At 29.1% G+C, this 18,785-nt stretch overlaps 1 protein-coding gene across 1 annotated transcript in view; it reads right to left on the bottom strand.

Annotated features, from left to right (window-relative positions):
- Positions 1 to 18,136, bottom strand: part of LOC129981376 (prostatic acid phosphatase-like) — a 33,894-nt gene extending 15,758 nt beyond the window's left edge. The window contains exons 1-5 of the mRNA XM_056092202.1: positions 18,000 to 18,136; positions 13,528 to 14,496; positions 9,009 to 9,104; positions 4,006 to 4,086; positions 309 to 461 (exon numbers count right to left, since the gene is read on the bottom strand). Coding sequence (XP_055948177.1) covers positions 309 to 461; positions 4,006 to 4,086; positions 9,009 to 9,104; positions 13,528 to 13,743 — 546 coding nt within the window. The 5' untranslated portion in view covers positions 13,744 to 14,496; positions 18,000 to 18,136. The remainder of the gene's footprint in view (positions 1 to 308; positions 462 to 4,005; positions 4,087 to 9,008; positions 9,105 to 13,527; positions 14,497 to 17,999) is intronic.
- Positions 18,137 to 18,785: the final 649 nt, after the last annotated feature.

The following is an 18,785-nucleotide window of genomic DNA, read 5'->3' as shown; positions in this document are numbered from 1 at the left end:
AGTCTCTATGACAAGATATCGAATTTTTAGAAAGATTTATGAATCACAACTTCTAACAGAAAATTCTCCAAAATTCTTGTGTTTTCTAGAATCCTTATTTCTAAGTCAAATCCACTTAATGAAAGCCATAATTGGCAATCATTGGCCTGGTATCCATACGGAATATTTATGAATTTCGATATTCGTAACAATATTTTTGGTTATAAGTAAATTATTTGGTTCATAACTTAAAACAAACAGGGTATAAAACAGGAACTTACGAACAAATCCCCTCGCATGCAATTGAAAAGAGAAAAATCTCGTCTTACCTTATCTCGATTGAGTGGCAGAAATGAACAAGCAATGGGCTGATATGACAAGTCATCGCCCATTTTCTTGTCCTCCGGAGCGGGGTAGAAGCCTGCTAAAAATGCGTAGGCTGCAAAAAGACTGCGAAATGTGATCGAACTCATACAGTCCACCTGAAAAACATTTATTTATAAAGTGTTCAATAATTCAATGGGAAAACAGTACTATGGAAAACTTGAAACGTAAAATGCATACAGCATAACATACATTTTCTATAATCCAAAATACAAACATTATGAAATTTCAATTAAAAATTATTTCTGAATCAAACTAAAAAATTAAAAAATTATTTCTGAATCAAACTAAAAAATTAAAAAATTATTTCTGAATCAAACTAAAAAATTAAAAAATTATTTCTGAATCAAACTAAAAAAGACACAATTGTATTTAGAGAGCGCTAATGCTGCTACTGCTAAAACACAGATGAACTTAATCAAATTAGTAAATATATTAAGTTAATATAAGCAAAAAAAAAGAAAAGAAAAGAAATTATAAATCCATTCTGAAGACTTTTTCAAGGGTCACTCTCAGGTAGGGATTCAAACAAGGGTGTTTTTTTTTCTGTGAAGGGTCTGACTTTCGTCCAACAATACTGACCTCTCGTGACCCGAAAATCCCCTGAAATTGAGACCTTAGAGATAAACCAGTTTTCACATAAATAAAACAATAAATTATAACTTCCAATTTAATCGAAATTACAATAACACAACACAAACCAAAAAAATCATTAAAACAAAAAGGAAAGAACATACCAGCAGCAGGTAAAACTTGAGACTACTCTATAAAAACGGCTTCATGCCAAGCTATATTGAAGCTTTCCTTATCCATAGTTGCACTTGTGTAAAGTGCTTCATCATTCTAAGTAATAATTATAGGGCCTCAGCGCCATCTATTGAGTTAATTAACATATACCAGAAAGCCTATTTTTAGTTGTGCAAAAAGGTTAGAAAGAAGACAAACCCTCTCTTATTAAAACTTCTATGTTGCAAAAGTTTCTGGGAAATACATAAGTAGTTAAGTTTTTAATGAGATTATTAGTTGCTTCAATATAAGAAATTTTGTTATTACAAACCCTTTAATTCCTGTTAAATTGTGAGAAAATTAAATTTTTGAAAATTTTAGAGTTTAGATTAAAATGGTAATTACTAAGTTTAATTATTTTAAAGTTGAATTCATACCTTTTGTCGTAGGGACCTATTAATATTTTACCATTAGAAATTTCGATTTTTAAATCTAGATAGGTAGCTTTAAGTTGATTTTCGTTTGTTTCAGTTAGAACTAAATCTTTTGGATAACCATTAGTAACAATATTAGTATTATCTAAGTCTAACAAAAGTAAGTCATCAATATATCGCCAACCGTTTATTAAATTGTGTTAAATTATTTTTTCCCTCATAGTAATGTAGGAAAATATTGACTAAAGCACTTCAGAAAGTTGTTCTCATTGGAATGCCCTTTAATTGTTTATAAAAATTAATTCCATTAAAAACGTAATTTTCGGTAATATTAAAGTTACATAATTCTAGTCAGTTATTTTTTGTAATAATATCTTCATTTAAATATTCCTAACATATAAAAGTAAAGACATCTATTAATTTTTCATGAGGTAAATTAATGCATAAATTTTCAAAATCGTAAGTATTAAGTTTATTAATGTTGTTATCTTTAAGAAAATCCAAAACTTCTTTGTTACTATTAAGTATAAAGTTATCTTCATCTTTAATTTTATTCAGGATAATTTTCAATTATTTAACGAAATATTTTTTCGTATAGTAATTATAACTGTCAGTGATATAACTAACGAATCTAAATTTTAATGCGGGGTTTTATGAAATTTTACTGTTGGAAACAAATAAAGGTAGTTTAAAAAGAAAGTCTTAATTTTAGTTTTTTTCCCGAAAGCTGGCAATCTTTTATCTGATTCTTTTTTCCTGTTATTCTTTAAAATGGAAGTTGAATTAGAGTTATATTCCTTAATTAATTGTTCGCTATAAAAATATTTAAAAATTAAACAGAAATTATTTGCTGATTTATCTATTAATGTAATAACAAATTTCTCTTTTAAATTTTTTATTTCTTTTTTCAATGTTTTGTTAAAATAAATCCCTCGTTCTTTAGATCTGCCAATATCTGCATTTATTTTTGTCTTAGTTTCCTCTAAATTACATTTTCTGTAATAGTTCGATTTTCAATATAAATACATTTAAAGCACGGTCTTCTCTTTATGCAAGATGCACGATTCTGCCTGATCTTGTAATACCAGCCTGCAGTGAAATGAAATGAAATCTAAGACTGCAGTATATGATTTCGAAATTATTATGATTTTGAATATTAGACTGCAGTATATGTTGTTCGTATTTTATGCGTTGCCTTGCCACTCATCCGATTTCGATAAAACTTTGCAATTTATTCCTTGTGCTTGCGTGAAGGTTATAGGCATGATATAATTATTATATCTAAACTTTAAAAAAAATTATTTATACTTCCCCGTTATATCTTATTCAATTTCAATGAATGTATTCATTGTCGACAAGAAAATAAATATCATTATTTCTATCATTCCTAATTAAACAAGCCATTTCAAATTTCAAACGATATTTCCAAAATTATTTCTTCTGCGGCAGCAACACGCCGAGGACTAGCTATTTGTAAGAAAATAAAGCTCCTTTAACTTCAACTAATAATCAGCATCTTTAATAGGAAGTATACAAGTAATTAAAAGAAATCCAAATGAAGAAAGAACAGAGCACTGTTTAAGATGCGCTAAAAATGTTCAGAATTTGTTACTGCAATTCTTTTTTAAATTTTGTCAGTCCTTTCTTTTAACTCTAAATCGCCGCCTTAAAAAAAATAAGTACATCATTTATTCTATTTGCTAATTAATAGTTTTAATTAACATTTTTTATTTCTTTCTTCTAATTAAATGACAATTTGTGTTATGTTATTAAACCTTTTCCAACAAGGAAATGAAATTTGGTATGTGGTATAGATTTGTGTCAAATTTTGAATGAAATCCAATTTCAGATTAATTCAAATTTGTTTGTTTTTTCTACAAGCAAGTGCGGTAATTACAAAACATTAAAAAAACAACTAAAAAACGAATAAAGTCAGTTACACAATTTCATTTAAATGTAGTTCCAAATCAAATTCCAAAGAAAAACTCTTCATTGATTTTACCATTTGTTGGTCTATAGCAAGTACATAATTCTGATAAAAACATAATTTCTTAAGTAAATAAAATTTAGTATATGATCTTGTTACTTTTCCAAAAGCAACAAGAGAGAAAGTTGCATCCAAAAGAGAAAGTTGATTTTTTACTCTACTACGAAGTGTTGAATGCTTATGTAGGGTTTTGAAAATAAACACTTGTAGCATTTACTTCCTTGCTCAACTCAGACAAATTCTTCAGATGTGCAGGTCTGCGACTCAGAGTAAAATGAAAAGTAACACATTCATTTAAGGTAAGAAAAATTCAAAACACACAAATAACATCCTAAAATGAAAGAAAACAATATTTAGGATTTCTAAATAATACTTGTAAATATATGAAAGCCTTTAAATAAAATTATTGATAAATTATATCCAATGAAAGATATAGAATTTATTCAGATGAAGTTTATAGATATTCATATCACTAAAAGAAGAAACCAGACTCACTTCTTGCACGTTGGAACTCAAAAAGCCTTTATACATCTCTCGCAAATATTTCCCCATGACATAGTGCTGAAACCTGCCTAACTGTAAAAAAATGTAAAATAAATTGAAATCTGCAATTGCAAATTTCAAGTTATCATGTGAGAACATAATTTTTTTTAAGTTACATTGTATTCAATCCGATAGAAAGACTTCATGTTCTCACATGACTCATATTTTGCAATCACCAACATTTTGAAAAATGATGGATTTTGACCATCTCAAAATCGATCGAGTTCTAAATTTTTTATTTTCGAGGCCAGAATTTTTTTTCGTGAAAAACTATTTTAAACCGGTTTTAAACAATCACGTGACAGATAATGCATGTGCCAATATCTAAAAACCGATTTTTTTTGTCGTCATTTTAAAACATTTTTTGCCAGCTAGTAAAATTCAGACTGAAAGTTTAAAATTACACCATGATAAGCTTCGAAATTCAATGAACATCGTATTTTAAATGCCAAGTATTGCCTTTTATCCTTTATATGGCATAACTCCAGGACATCAACAAATAAAAAATTTTGAGATTATATTATGATAAGCTGATGATATAAATACTAAAACATTAAAAATTCGCTAATTTCCAGTTTAATTTATGAAATGAAGGGTGGAAAATATACTTACCTGAGATCGTTCAGTGGAAACTGAAAGTGGTAAGTGTACTTACCACCGAGCATTAAGGGTAAAAATATCAACGAATGTTCACTGGTAAATATACTACCACTTAATTTTAGATAATCTAAAACAGCTTTAATAATTTTTAATTAGAAATCTTAGAATTACTCCGAATTCAAATCCAGTAATGTCTTACATTAAAGTTTAAAGTTCATTTTGTGTTTGATAGTACGGCGAGGCGGATTGCTACATTGTATAAACATAAAACTGTTGCAATCTGATACAATTTTATTAATAACATCTCAATTACGTTTTATGTTAAGAAATTAACTAAGATGTCATAAACTAGCTATTTAAATAATCAACACATCAAAATAAAGTCAAAATATTCATAAAATCATTAACAAGAATTTTAAGAAACTCCAACTGAGTCAAAAGTATTTGTTCATTTTTAAAATGTAATATTGAATTTAAATTAAATAATTTCACTAACAAATACTGATAATTAAATATAAAATATCATAAACATAAGGAACACAACACAGTGGTGATTCATTTCTGAAAATTTTCCGGGTGTTAAAATTGAATGACAAGCGTTAGAACTTAATATCGTTACGAAAAACCTCGCGCCCTGAACTGGCAATGGTAAGTCAAGTCAACCTTCTAACTCTCCGACCCGCCCTAAGGCACACGGATTTAAACCATAGAACTGAATGACCGGACCGCCGCAACAGCAATTGGCGGAAACTGTGGTTGAGTCCTAAGGGCCGCCACCGGCCACGGTACAACCCTCCCCGAAGGAAGTGCGTCCCTTCATCGGTGGGGGGAGTCAGATCCCCCACCTATTATTGTACCCTCCAGGGTGGCGAGATCCAACCACCATGCCGGAAGCATCTCATCCTCATTTCGAGGTGCCCCCCCGAGGGTCACTGGCAATGGTAAGCGTACTTACCACTTTTGAATTTAAATTATATTTAATTACTAGCCGCCTTTGACTACCAGCCCGTTCGCCAATCTTCATGTTCGTTTAAATTTTAATAATTAAATATATTATGCAATTCCTACTTTAATAGCTTCTTCATCGAAACATTTTGAAACTTCAAATTTTGATAGTCATATAATTCACTTATAATATTAAAAAGGCCTTCAGTCATAACGTAATATGTATCTCTCTAATTTTCTGTTAGCTCTCGTAGAATTTATGCCTTAAATTAAAGTGGAAAGAATTAATCTGCAATTAATATAATAATATTTTTTTACTGAAACAAAGCATTTTTTATAATATGATTACAGAAAACAGAGTCACTGAGCGTTTAAACTTTATGGGCCCAAAAGAATATCTTTCTTAATTTATGTAATATAACAAGAATTTGTAACAAAATTTTCTCAGATTCATCATGAGCAGATCGATTCATTAACAATGTTTAATTTTAAATTCATCAAACACTAAGAAAATAAAACGAATCGTTTAAAATAATCGGTCGAAAACAGGTTAAAAAAATTACTTAAAAAACGATGTACTTAAAACTATAAACATATACAAAAAATATATAACTAATATAAATACAATTTAATTACAAAACCATACATATAACCTAAAAATAATTTAAATCAAGTCCGCATCCATTTATAATAGTTGTCAACAATCAGAACATAATGCGCATGCGGAAATTTTCATCGCCAGTTACGGTAACGCAAATGCATGAATTTTTCTACGCCAGTTGGGGTAACACACTATGCAGATTAGAAATTTTTAATTTCGTTCTTCTGTTTTATTTTAATTCAAAAGTACTTCCGAATGAATCTGAAAGATAGATTAATTAGCAATGTTTAGTTTTAAATGCACCAAACACCAAGAAAATAAAAAGAATCGTTTGAAAAAAGCTGCCGAAAAATGTTAAGTCTAGCCTCATTAGCGTGGGATAAAAAAATTGAAGCCTTATTTATTTGGCGGTGGGGAAAATGAAAAAATTTTTTGGCGGGAAAGTTAGTTTTTAATGAATAATTAAAATTCTAATTAAAAATTCAAAAAAAAGGGACCCCAGGTGCACATTTCCGACCTCCAAGGTATACATGCATCAAATTTGGTAGCTGTAGGTGACACGGTCTGGCCTGTAGAGCACCAACACACACTAAACTTTCTATAAGTATAGATATGCGATGCATTTCTGAGCTATTAAGGTAGCTCAATCGAATGTTAAGCCTCTTATTGTTCTACCTATAATTTTACAATATTTTTGAGCCCTTATAAAAAGTCTTTTGCAGGTAGTAAGCAAAGCAAGTGGCAAGCTGTGGTAAGCATTACAGAGAACTATTAACGGTTAATCAAAAACTCCAATTTTATCATCCCAAATGTTATGAGAATAATATTGAAGCTCCTATGCCAGTTGTTGCCAATAGGATACATACAAAAAAATGTTATTAAATCAATACACAACTTCTACAAGGAGACTAAACGAAATATTAATTAGTTAAACATTTAATTAGTTGTAAAAATATTAATTAGTTAATATTTTACGGGGGAGTGGTTGTATATTCCTTTTTGTTTTGTTTGTAAATTTTTAAAAACATGTAATGTGATTTTTTAAAAAACATTTTTACCACATTTAATTCAAAAAATGAAAGCCAAAAAAACTTTTAAATGAATTTTTTATAAAATTCAGACATTTTGCTTCGATTTCATTTTTCTTTTTTGCTCTTTGATTTAAACAAACTTAGAGCAGACACTAAAGTAAAATAATATTTCCCGAGTGTCAGAGAATTTACAGATTTAAACAATTAATCACTATAATTAGTCGTTCTTTCTAAACTTTCTATTGTCATTGTCTCCATATCTCTTTCTCTGAGAGCCTTTGAAGCAGCTATATGTAATTTTTTGCTTATGTTTGCAATTCATTGTTCATATGCAAAACATTATTAGACCAAGGCAATAAAAGCATTTAAAATTTTGTTCAAAAAGTATTCATAGCTATTATTGAACACTTTAAATACTTTTTAACGCAATTGTGGTGTTATCCTGTATTAGATTCAAAATTATTTTACGAACAGTTTTAAAAAGATACATTTATCAGTTATTAACCAGCGGGGGAAGTCTCCTCAAAATTTTCTCGCATATTCGGTAATAAACTTGTCAAGCCAGAGAACATCTTACATGGTATTGGCGTACAATATTTACGAAATATTAACTTTCGGCATGAATTTCATATTTTTTACTGAATCTGTCGTGTCATCCTTTGCTGGTTATTTGGCGATTAATCGCTGACATGAGGTAAATAATATCCTAAAATCGAATTTGTGTTTTAGACACGTTTCTCTCAATTGATTAAAACAATATGGCGCAAAAATTGTAGTCATAAAATCCCGTACCAAATTCGATATAAAGTTTCGTTTACATGTTTCTGAAAGTACAGATAAACAGATGGTCATCGTCACATTGGAGTTGACTTAAAATGCAACAATAGATGTTAAATTATAGTTATGTATAGATGGTGCTTGAACAATAGATGTTAAATCTTTATGCCGAATTTTATCTACTCAGCTGTCGTAGTTTTGTAATTATTGTGTCAAATTTTATTCGAACAGCTGAATAGATGGACTTTCTCTGAACAGATTTTATTCAAAATTTGATAGAAATCTGCAAACTTGATGTAAAGTCTGTATTTTAACTGTCTACCTCAAAGCATTTTTGAGTTATCTTTGTCACAGATAGACAGACAAACGAAAGAAAATTTTCCAAAAATATGTCTTACGAACTCAGAAATATTTAAACCCCAAAAATTCTTCAAAATTCCGTATTCGATTTTTTTTTTTAAGATTACTATATTTTATCCGTTCTACGTATACGATCTCAATCAACAGCAGTAATTCAAACTTATTAATATTTTTTCTCAAAATCTCTACCAGGTGGTGCTCCAAGAGCGTATTTAAAAATTTAATTAAGTAATAGTATATTGTTATGGAAAAGGCAAATTTTGGATACAATTAGTTTAAAATAGTATTCAAACTTCATATTTCGTTTTCTTCACCAACACGTCCATCACAAAATTCACTTGCGCCAATACGTGGCGTTCATACACTCCACCAAAGTCCTCAAGCTGGAGAGGAAAATAACATCTTTAACACGGAATATGCTAAGAAAATTTGGAAAAAATCTTGATTTTTAATTTAAGTAATATTTTGCGATTGACCATCATGGATAATTGAAAATGTATTAAATAAATTCAGAGTTATTGTTATAGCATACACTTCAAATCGTATCATCAAATTTGTTCTTAAATATTATATTTGTATGCGCTTAAAAAAATTCTTATTTTGCAGTGAAAAAAAATGTAACAAGTGAATTTGTCTCTTACCTTCGTGAGTTGTCCCATACCTTCAACCCAATAACTGTCTGGAATCGGATCTTTTGGATAGGAGCTGAAAGGTGAATGATGTCCGTGACGGAACAACTATTCGAAGGTAAAAAAAATTACAATTACATATTTAGATCTGATATTAGAAAAACCATACATCTATTTGTTTTGTCTACAACCAAGCTGACCAACTTATCCAAAGGGTGTCGACAAGAACAAAAATGTCCATAGATCATACCCATCAAGTGTGGAAAGAAATTTAAAAAATATATATCCAGGGTGTTACACTGCCCAAACTCAACGCAACTAGATTCTTCCCTTATAATTCATAGAAGTACTCAAAGAACTCTACGGTTACGATCCCTAATTTTCAAAAAGAGAGAGAGAGAGAGAGAAATATTACATCATATCCTGTGTGTACTAAAAAAATGTATTGAAAACATGAAAATCTTTACTTGAATACATTTGTTGACGAGCATGTTTAAACTATTCTTACGCTTTATAGCGTTCTGCATGCGCATGCCATGAAATGAGCAATTGCCGTCATTTCAATCGTATTTAAAAGGTTGTATCGTTAATCTTCGTATGGTGTTAACGAATTTTATTCGTGAATATTGTGATATGTTCTTTGTCTTCAGTCAATGAAATGATAATCCATTACGAACTGTTAGGAATTTTGCCGTCTTCATCGATCTTGCCGTCCTGATGTCAAAATCTTTCGGAGGTTGGACGATAGGCATAGAAATATTGAAAGCGTATACCCTACGCACAATCTTCATGTTGTTTGGCTGAAGAACGAGCAGCGAGCTTATGCCAACACAGGAAGATGCAATGCTTCGATGGGTGGAAGAATTCCCTGAATCGAGCACATGTGCACTAGCCACGGAACCCAAATGATTACAAGCTCTCTGCACCAATTATTAAGGCTGGCGTGGCTATACTCATTTCACTACATAATCGTGCAAGGTCTACATCTAGATGACTTTCAGCGACGCATTAACTTTTGCGAATGGTTATTGCAACAACATGAAGAAGAAGATTGTTTCAATACACATATCTTGAGAGCAGATGAAGCATGCTTCAAATGTGATGGGTCATCAGAAGTTACAACAAGAGACTTAAGAGTTTGATCTTCATGCAATCCGCTGGAGGTAGATCTGTAAGTACATCAGTTCTGTTACTCATCAGTTACATGATTGGATCATATCTGCTGTTTAAACAGCTCTTGAGACAATCATACTTCGTATATCTCGGAGATGTATTAACCAATTTCCTGGATGATTTATTTCTAACTACAATACATGGAGTATTGACTCCAGCAGGATGAAACTCTCGCTCATTTCGGCTCCCCTGTACATGATTGGCTTCATATGGATTATTTAAACAATTAGATTGGACTTGAGGTATCCAGTTTTATATCCGCCACGATTGCCTGATCTGAAACCATTGGATTTTTTTTCCAATGACATCATCTGAAACAATTGGTCTGTTGAGACTTAATTCCCATAAAAAGTGACTTAATTCCTCTTCTTTATTATGCATTTACTTTTGTAGACACTACGCTATTGTAACGTATGAATTAAATCATTCTCGGTTCGCGCACGCATATCTCGATGTGCCCAATGGGCATTTTAAGCATCTTCCTATGTAAACATGTGCAAATACGGATGTTCATATATCCAAAAAGATATTTTTATGTACACCGAATATGACGTCATATTTATCTCTCGTATTTTTCTCGAAAACTATGGGTCGTAGAGGTATAATTCTTTGGGCAATTTTTATGTGCGCAGAACAAGAAATCTGGCTGTCAAAATCTAAATGGTTTTTGTTTATAAAAGTAACCAAAATAATAAAAAGTATTAAAAGAATTTAAATGTTATTTACGTAAGCTAACTATAAAAAGCAATAAATAGATAAATATACATGCGAATTAATTAAATAATAAATAAAATTTATAATTACATGTAATAAAAAATTATGTACATGTGTGCAAGCTTACAAATCTCATCTAATAGAATCGAGGAAAAAGAAATATTGCCTTTACGAAAAAAATTGATCTGATAAACAATGCAAATAATGAAAAGACGATGTCTGTAATCCAAATTAGAAAAGTGAAAAAAGTAAATTGAAGATAATATGAGTCTGAAACAATGTTATAAATTAAAAAACGATGTCTATAATCCAATTTAGAAAAGAGAAGAACTATCTGTAATAAAATTTTAAAAGGGAAGAAAATTCATTGAAGTTAATGTATGATTGTAGGAATATTATGTGTTAAAAAACGATGTTTAGAGTGTAATTTAAAAAAGGAAAACATTATGTTGTAAAGTTTAGAAAATCTGATAAAAATAAAATGAAGATTATGAGTTAAACAAACTTGCCTATAATTCAATTTAGAAAAGAAAAAAATGTATGTAATTATATTTAGAAAAGGGGAGAGGAAGTGAAGATTTTATGAGTGAAATGAAAAACCAAAATTAGGTGCAGTTAGCTATTGAAAGTAATAAAGCTGTTATTTCCACAGAAAGATTCCTTTTATTAAAAATCTAGATTTAAAAAAAATAATAAAAATATTAGAAATGTGGGGCGCTGCTCAAAATATTGTGTGTAAACTGAAATTATAAACAAATTTATGACACATTTTAATTTTCAATTAATGAGTGGGAATCTAATATGTGGCGTGACTTGTTTTCTTCACTATATCACTTTTAGCATTTAGTGATAATTATTTTTTTTTACTTTCAGATATTTTTTGTTTACAGTTTGTCTTTATTTTAGAACGTTAACAATTGCATGTTTTAATTAAATCAGGTTTATTAATAACTAGTCACTTTTAGAGACTAGTTTACTCTCCATGTGTGGATGGCTGACGCGTGTATAAATCTGTCGTGGTCACAAAGTTCTCCATGTCGAGAGTAATACTACTGAGGGTACTGGATCAGGGGTGATCGCTCTCTGATTCAGGTCTAAATTACGATCTGTGGATGAGTGAATGAAATGCATCAATGAAGCCCGCTTCGTAAAAAGGGTTGTGACGAGCATGTAACTAAGTCGTACTCTTGGCCCTAAATGGCGCTACTGAAAAACAAGAGACGCACCCTTGACTTACAATCACTGACTTCTAAAGTCAGCGGGTTGTCTATGACAAGTGCCATTAGAAACAACAACAACAGAGACTAGTTTTGCCAGAAATATTGATTGTGTTTGATATTTATTAAATCTTATTCATAATTATATGCTTGTTTGTCATCCTTTAATATTAAATATTTTGAACAAAGAAAATCAAAAAGCAAAAATTGGCATGTGACAAAAAGTTATAAAATAATTATACTGTTGTATATTTTGGGTGAAAGAATTATATGATTTTTGAAAAGCTAATCTAAAAATAACTGTGCTTAAACTTATAATAACTGTGCAATTAAATTTAAATTAAAATTCTGTAATTAGAAATAAATGCAAATTCAGTTGTAAATTTGTAAAGAAAACCAGTTTGCTGGTGTTCTGAAAAAAATTTTCATTATTCAAAACATATCAACTTAATTTTTAAAGAATTTACAAGAAATGTGAAAATCTAAATTGGAGTTATATAAACATTTTCAAGAAAGCAAATTTTATTTATGGAAAAATAATGAGATTAAAGTATTTGATATTTATAACAAAGAAAAATATTTTTTGTTGCAAATAATAAAAATATATATATGTGAAAATATACTAACATTAAGGCAGTATATATAACAAATTGGCATTATAATAAATGTAATTTTTTTTAATTTTAAAATTATTTAAAACTTATTTTTTGAAATAATATTTTTGACTGCTAAAAAAGGTAAAAAATGGGTTCAATTTTAAATAAATTAAAATTTTAATTACATTTAAAAATATAAAATTGGCAGAAACGTTTCTCTCGTTTTGGAGAAGACGAGAGAAGAACTTCTTCAAGATTTGACGAAAATCGAAAATTAGTTTAAGGAACACAGAAATAATACAATAGTATATAACAATATCACTATTTTAGACAATTATATATTATTTCAATGGCCTTACCAAGGAAAATCTCAACTCACAGAGCTTATTTTAATCAGCCGTTGATCGGCATAAAATAAAAAAAAAATGCTATCTGATAATTCGATCCTTTTTAGGTGAAGAAACATTGATTTTTTTTTTTTTAATATTGATGTGATAAGTATATCTTAATAAATGTGAAAATTGAATCTAGGAATTGTGTAAAAGTTCAGACATATCACTTTTTTCGAAAATACATTTATTGGCTCAGACAATATAAAATATAACACTTTAAGATATTTAAAACATTTTTTTAGCTGGAATGTATATACCAATGTCAAATTGTTTAGAAATTAGCTAATGGATGAAAATTAGAGTACAAAAAAATCTATAATCTAGTCACATATGTTTATAAAACAGTTTTGTTAAACGAAGATTTAGTAAATTTTATTGTATTTCTAAAGGATATCAAAATATAAAAACAAGAGGAGAAATGAATAAGTATTTTACTTACCAACTGAAGGAAAATCAGTTTTCTCCTAGGTATTTCTTCTGTGGCGATTTGAACAAATGAAGTCCTAGAACGAACAAGACTGAAAACATTCCAAATTTGATCCCGTAGAAAGAAGGTTGCAATTCCGTACAAAATGACGATGAACAATAGCAATCGTCGTCTACGGATGCATGGTACAAGCAGTCGCCTGAAGGCGGCGGATGTAGTTACTGCCATTGTTTGTCCTTTCAAAAAGTCCCGTTATAAATTAATATAATGAATGAGATTGCATTTGATTGTAATATCAAATGAGCTGCATTGGATGATATGATAGATGGAGATTGTAATATCCACTGATTTGTATTATGTAATACTATAAAGATTTAAAATGTCCTTCATGGTCTCAAGTGGACTGTAATATTGTGAAGACTGAAAGTGGCAAGATTCATACAGGTCTAATTGGATTGGAACGATAAGAACATGCTTGGTGGCAGATTTTGCTGATTTGAAGTTAAACTGTGATAATGTGTATTTGATGCGAAGATTGTTTAAGGCAGAGTTCGATGACTTGCAATTTGACTAACCCACTATAAAAATGACTGCAAATATCAAGATTCAATTATATTGCTTTCCAGTGACTTCATTCAATCTACAGTACTTTTTGTTGAAAAGATCCTTGCTATAGTATATTGTTTGCTGGTGACTTGATTCAATTTACTGTGGATTTTCTCGAAAAGATGTTTGCTGGTGACTTGATTCAATTTACTGTGGATTTTCTCGAAAAGATGTTTGCTGGTAAGACTCGCTCCAGTGCAGATGGATTAGGATATCTCAATAATTGATAATAAGAAGATTCATTCGGCTTCATCTGTGGCGGAATGGTGTGAAGATTAATGGAGGTAATATTCGATCAACAGCAATAAGACAAAATGCATGTAAAGATTTCTGATGGACTGGAATGATGAGAAGATCTTCAATAGCAAGATTGCACTAAAAAGACATACAGAGAATGTAAATAGCATAATTAACAAAGAGAATTAGATTGCAATATTTCTGAGTATAGAAAAATTCATTGCAGAGAATAAGAATGTTAGATTCCAAAGAAATAAATCTTGTAGTTGAAATGCGTGAAAGTTATAATAACAGTAACTCAATGAATTATCCAATGCTTTTAAATTCGAAATACATTGGAAGATGGCGTTCCTTCAAGACATTCTATCACAATAATTCTTGAAATTCCGATATATTCATAAGAAATGTCTCGACTGTCAGACAAGCATAATTAAAATTAAAAAAAAGGTAATTATGCTAAACTGCTAAAAGAAAAGATCATTACACTAAATTTCCAAACGAAAAGATCATTATGTTAAATTGCTAAAAGTAAAGGTCATTACTCTAAACTTCTAAAAGAAAAGATAACTTTTTTAAACTGCTAGAAGAAAAGTTCTTTATGTTAAACTGAAAAAGAAAAAGCCATTACGCAAGCTGCTAAAAGAAATGGTCATTACTCTAAACTGCTAAAAGTGAAAAATAATAAAAACTGGCTTCTAGTCTTCGGCAATGTTTCAAGCTATGCGTTTCTGCGAAAACGATTTTACTTCTCATTCTGTGACACCTCGCATCTTTACTCAGCTTTATAGGTTATAGCAATTAAAACGATTACATCAGGTAGTTTTTACGTCACAGAACTAATGTTTGTCTTCAAAAACAAATCTCTCGTAAATATCCGAATAACCTAATATAAAGTTTCTAATGTCTGAAAAAAATTTAGGATTCAAGAACTATATAAAACGTTTTTATGCTCATGTTTTTTCTCGATTATAGAATAAACGATTTTGGAAGAAAGGTCTAAAATCATAAAGTATTTTAATTTTCGCTTTTTTTCCCTATCTAGTTACATTGTATAGCACTGATTTTATTGCCACTCATATTCTGGTGATTTTATAAATGATTCCAGAGTGCTCATTCTAAATCTGGTTTGTTTCTTTGTAAGATTGACTATAGTTTTTTTCCAAAAAAATGTGAAAATAAAATTTCAATAATGTGTGCCAAGAACCCAAGTTGTATGAGACATTCAAAATCAATAATAAAATTCAGTCACTGAAATATATAAGTTTAATCCTAAAAGGGTAATCAATATACAAATTAGAAGACAATTCAAAATGAGAAAACAACTGAAATCTGTGTAAAAATTTAAATTAACGAATGAAATTCAAACAATATTGATGAAAGAATTAAAGAAGTGAATTTCAAAAAATCAAATAGATCGATAATAATTGAATTCTAAAAAGTCATGATAATTTTGAAACAAGACCAATAAAATTAAAACAAAAAAAAATGGAAAACTTAATTTTAAACTGGAGAAAAATTAAAATGAAATCTACGATCGCAAATTTCAAGATATTATGTGAGAACATTATTATTTTTAAGTCATTATTTGACTTAATTAAGTCATTAACGAGTTTAAACCGATTTGAAACAATCACGAGGCTTCTCTATCGTGCAATACTGGTAAAAGCAGGTAAAAAAAATATATGCGAATAAAAGATGTTGATGAAAATTGCCATTTATGCTTTATTCATTGCCTACGCAATTCTGAGCTTCAAAACCCCCTAACCAAAACAACATCATGTTCTCACATGATAAAACTTTGTTTTAATGAATTGTTGCATTAATATTCTCATATATGTTTATTCAAAACATTTATTGATCATTAAGATGAAATATTGCCAGGCATCGGTCACAAATGCAAAATGTTTGAATCCTTAACTAGTGTTCAAATTTAAGTAATATCAAAAATCCTTATTTTTTTATTTTTCGTAGCTCCTTCCATGAAATTTTTTGAAAACATAATGACAGTTATCAGCAGATTTATTAAATACCTTAATAGAAAGCTTCATTAGGACGAATTTCATACGAAGTAATGGGAAAATTATTTTATTTCTATCATTAATGGCACCCTTGATTATATTCGTTGAACTAAAGCCAGTATTTCTCTTAAAGGTCATTTCGCTTTTTTCCAAATGTCCTATTATTCCTTAAGAAATGGAATGGAGGTTTTTCTAATGTTAGCTTTATTGTTCCAGGAGAAAGATGATCATGTTTAGAGCTATATAAATAGACTACTGATAGTAAAAATTCTGTAAAATCATTTTAACATTTTGATGTTCTTTTTGATTATTTTTCTTTATTTTTTACTTATATATATATATTACTCAATATTTAAAATGGAAATAAAATATATTATTGATTTAAGATTTATTTTCATAGCGTTTCTTGAATTGCAGCTTTTTAGGCATTCGTTTCGCGCTGTTTATCATTTATCGCCTCTTTTCATACGTTATAAGCATTTTTCATATGTCATAGGCACTTTTTCTTTTCTGCGGTTTAATTTCGGTTTTTATTTATTTTTTACTTTTGTTGTTATATTTTTATTTTTTTTACATATGACTTCACATTTTGTATGCAACTTCAGCATATTTATGAGATATAAAATAAAATAAGCAAAATAAATTACATCAATAAAACATATAAAGGGTAATTAATAATGCTCTTTTAAGTCCTTTAGATTCAAAACAACGTCTCGTATAGCCAGAGAAGTAACTGAACTTACACATATTACAGAGACCCTAGCGAGGAAGTCACAAAAACAACACAAAAAGTAAAAAAGATCGTTCAAAATATCCATTAATAAAAATATACGCTATATTATAACAAAACAAAGGAAATGGTTTCATGGAGTCATCTGTTAAAATAACAGTTATCGTTGCGATTAAAATTATGAACTTCCGTTACTTGAAAAAAGATTATCTTAAAATTGGAAAATGTGACCATTTTTGATTACGATAAATTTTCTCTATACTTCTTGTACTAAAAAGTAATAAGTTATTCAAAAATACTTGAGCATTCCAATATAAAATAATAGTAATATTTCTCTCATCAAATTCTTTTGTTCAATATTCCTGCAATGATTTTTTTGTTTTTTTTGTTTCGATTCAATGATTTTTAGTCCATACTACGTCAGACTTATGGATGAATTTGCATTTGCTTTTAAAAAAATGTCAAAATGCTTAAAAACAGAGGAAGACTAAACTGTTTGTGAGTTTCGTCAATTGATAATTAGTATAATATTTATTATAAAATTTTGATATAAAGTGCAAATGTATTTTTAAATTCTATAAATATGAATTTGAAAAGAAAAATTAAACCTGAAAAATATTTTAAATAAACATATATATATATATATAGTTTTTTTTAAAAATTATATATATAAATGATATATTTAAGATATTATAAAAATGCATAATAATTTCAGTTAACAGTTCCATCAAACAATTTAGCAAAGAGAGTTCAAAAACAGTTTGATTTATATCTTTTATCTCAAATATATGAAAAATATATATATATTTTTAAGTTGTTATTTAATGCATTATAATTTCAGCGGGCAGTTTCATCCAATAGTTTAACAAAGAGAATTCAAAAGTTTAATTTACCATAAACTCAAACTCTGTCAGTATGTTATCAATTATCATTCATCTTTCTATTTGCAAACATTCCAAAATAAATTCATGAAAATCTCATGTTTAGAATCCATGATGGCTTAATCGAACATCTGCTGTCGTGTCGAGCGTAAAACTCGCCAGCTTCTGTAATCCTTCCTTAGACGTAAAGATAGCATTAGAAATCTAATTACATTTGTCAATATTTACCAATGAACCATTAATGCTTTTTATTGCGCTACCTTTAACCGAAGAGAACGGCTGGACTCACTCAAAATTAGATATTAGACTGTACTTTTTTGTAAAAATAGAATTTTTTTAAGGTTTTTGTAATTTTACTATTATGGCAAACTGACTAGATAATTCATCTGAGCTTTATATCAACAATTTTCGAAACTAAAGCTTCTAATTTCAACATTTTCTTATTAAATTTAATTATACTCATTCATTTACAAATGCATTAAATTATTTTCGAAATTATAAAGTATTATTCTGTTCAAAAAAGGAGACGAAAAGGCTTCATTTTTATATTCTCGTGTACTAAGTGTACAAAAAAAAGTATTGTAACCATCAAAAAAAAATTCGAACTCGAAATCATGACGAATTTTTAAGTTTCAGACCCCTCCCACACACACCCACTCCGAGGGTCTAAAAAACACATTTTTGGAATTATGTTTGTTCTTCTGTCTGTATGTTCGTAAAAGCGATAAACCAAATTCGCTTTGAGATAGATGCGTGAAATTTGGTAAGTGGTCTTTTCACCAAATTTGAAAATTCCTA

The sequence above is a fragment of the Argiope bruennichi genome, chromosome 8, assembly GCF_947563725.1.
Source record: "Argiope bruennichi chromosome 8, qqArgBrue1.1, whole genome shotgun sequence".
Taxonomy (NCBI): Eukaryota; Metazoa; Arthropoda; class Arachnida; order Araneae; family Araneidae; genus Argiope; species Argiope bruennichi.
This window is presented reverse-complemented; position numbering and strand designations above follow the sequence as displayed.